At 40.6% G+C, this 1,623-nt stretch overlaps 1 protein-coding gene across 1 annotated transcript; it reads right to left on the reverse strand.

Annotated features, from left to right (window-relative positions):
• Positions 1-406: 406 nt before the first annotated feature.
• Positions 407-1,006, reverse strand: LOC110900508. Its single transcript, XM_022147396.1, has one exon. It carries the CDS (start codon positions 1,004-1,006, stop codon positions 407-409), a length of 600 nt encoding a protein of 199 aa, XP_022003088.1.
• Positions 1,007-1,623: the final 617 nt, after the last annotated feature.

Below are 1,623 nucleotides of genomic sequence, written 5' to 3' on the forward strand. Positions count from 1 at the left end.
GCTGAAAATCCTCCTCCTAGCCGATTCCAACCGAAACTTGAATCCCATTAGTCTTAAACGAACCGAGCTTTTAATCCTCTCCGCAACCTGTGTCTCCGTCAAATGAAATGAACTAAACAACTGACCATTTCGCTCTTGCCAAATATAATAGGAAGCCGCAGCAATTACCAACTTACAAACGATATCATCCACTTTCTTTGACTTGGAAGATTGATCAATCCAGCCCATTAAGGAGTGCCATGTATTATCCACACTCTCTAGATTCACCATGCTCTTCACATTTGTCCAAACTTTGCTCGCAAAGGCACATTGAAAAAAACAAGTGATCTCGACTATCTCTTCCATTTTTACACAACGGGCAACACATAAGGTTTAGGTTAGTTGCACTCCCAGCTTCCCAAACCGCTTAACGATCCTGAGTTTTCAGTTTGTTCTTAATGACCAGCCACATATGAAAAGAGTGCCGAGGAACACATTGAGAGAACCAAACCATATGAGCCCAGTTCGCAATGTTATCCCTGTTTCGAATCGTGTTCCATATTTGAGCTGCTTCAAAGTCACCAACATTACCATCCAAATCTTTCCAAACCAAGCGATCACAAACATTTTCAACTAATTGAGGCGTTTGAATAGTTATTAGAACCGGAAAGAAATCAAACCAAGCTTGGGGCCATCTCCAATTCCCATTTGCATCAATAACATCCGCAACCAACAACTTCAAATTAAAACCTGCATTTGCTATAGCACGAGGAGTAATGAATGAACGCAACGGACTTACATTGCACCAATTATTGCTCCAAACATTAGCTTGCCGACCACTTTTGAGCACATACCAGATGAGAGGTCTCATAATACCCCGAATGGACAATATTTTCCTCCATCCCCAACTCATACTACCCCGACAAGGAATCTCCCAAAAATTCCTCCCCTTAAGCTTGTACTCATGAATCCATTGCACCCAAATAGAGTCACGTTTACTTATAATACTCCAAATATGTTTGGCCATGAGCGATTTATTCACATCCGAAATGGATTTAATGCCCAACCCCCCTCTTCTTTAGGCAAACAAACATCTTTCCAGGAAACTTTAGCACGAATTTTACCCTCCGAACCCGCATTCCACAAAAATCTTCGAATTCTTTTCTCTAGCTCATTGATAACACGAGTAGGGATAATGAAAACAGAAGCCCAATATTTAATGCAAAGATGAAAGAACCGAGTTAATAAGTTGAAGCCGGCCAGCAAATGATAATGCCTTCGTCATCCAATTAACAATCTTCTTATCAAGACGCTCAATAAGGACTTTGCATTCTTTAAAGCTAAGTCTGGAAGAAATGAGCGGAACCCCCAGGTAACGAACCGGTAACTCACCTTCCTGAAATGGCATGATATCCAGAATTTCCTGTCTAATCACTTGAGGAACATTGCAGAAAAAAACAGTGCTTTTCGCAGGACTAGGAGCCAACCCAGAAATATTAGTAAACGTCTCAAGAGCCTGCTTAACCTTTTTAACCGAGATAACATCACCATGCACAAAAATAAAAAGGTCATCAGCAAACGACACATTAATTATTTTTTGCTTAGCACAATTAGCATGATATTTGTATGGAAAACTAGCAGCCT

This window comes from Helianthus annuus, chromosome 13 (assembly GCF_002127325.2).
Source record: "Helianthus annuus cultivar XRQ/B chromosome 13, HanXRQr2.0-SUNRISE, whole genome shotgun sequence".
In the NCBI taxonomy this organism is placed as follows: Eukaryota; Viridiplantae; Streptophyta; class Magnoliopsida; order Asterales; family Asteraceae; genus Helianthus; species Helianthus annuus.

Excerpts from the sequence above, each read along its gene's own strand:
- LOC110900508 (XM_022147396.1), bottom strand. The coding sequence starts at position 1,006 with ATGGCCAAACATATTTGGAGTATTATAAGTAAACGTGACTCTATTTGG.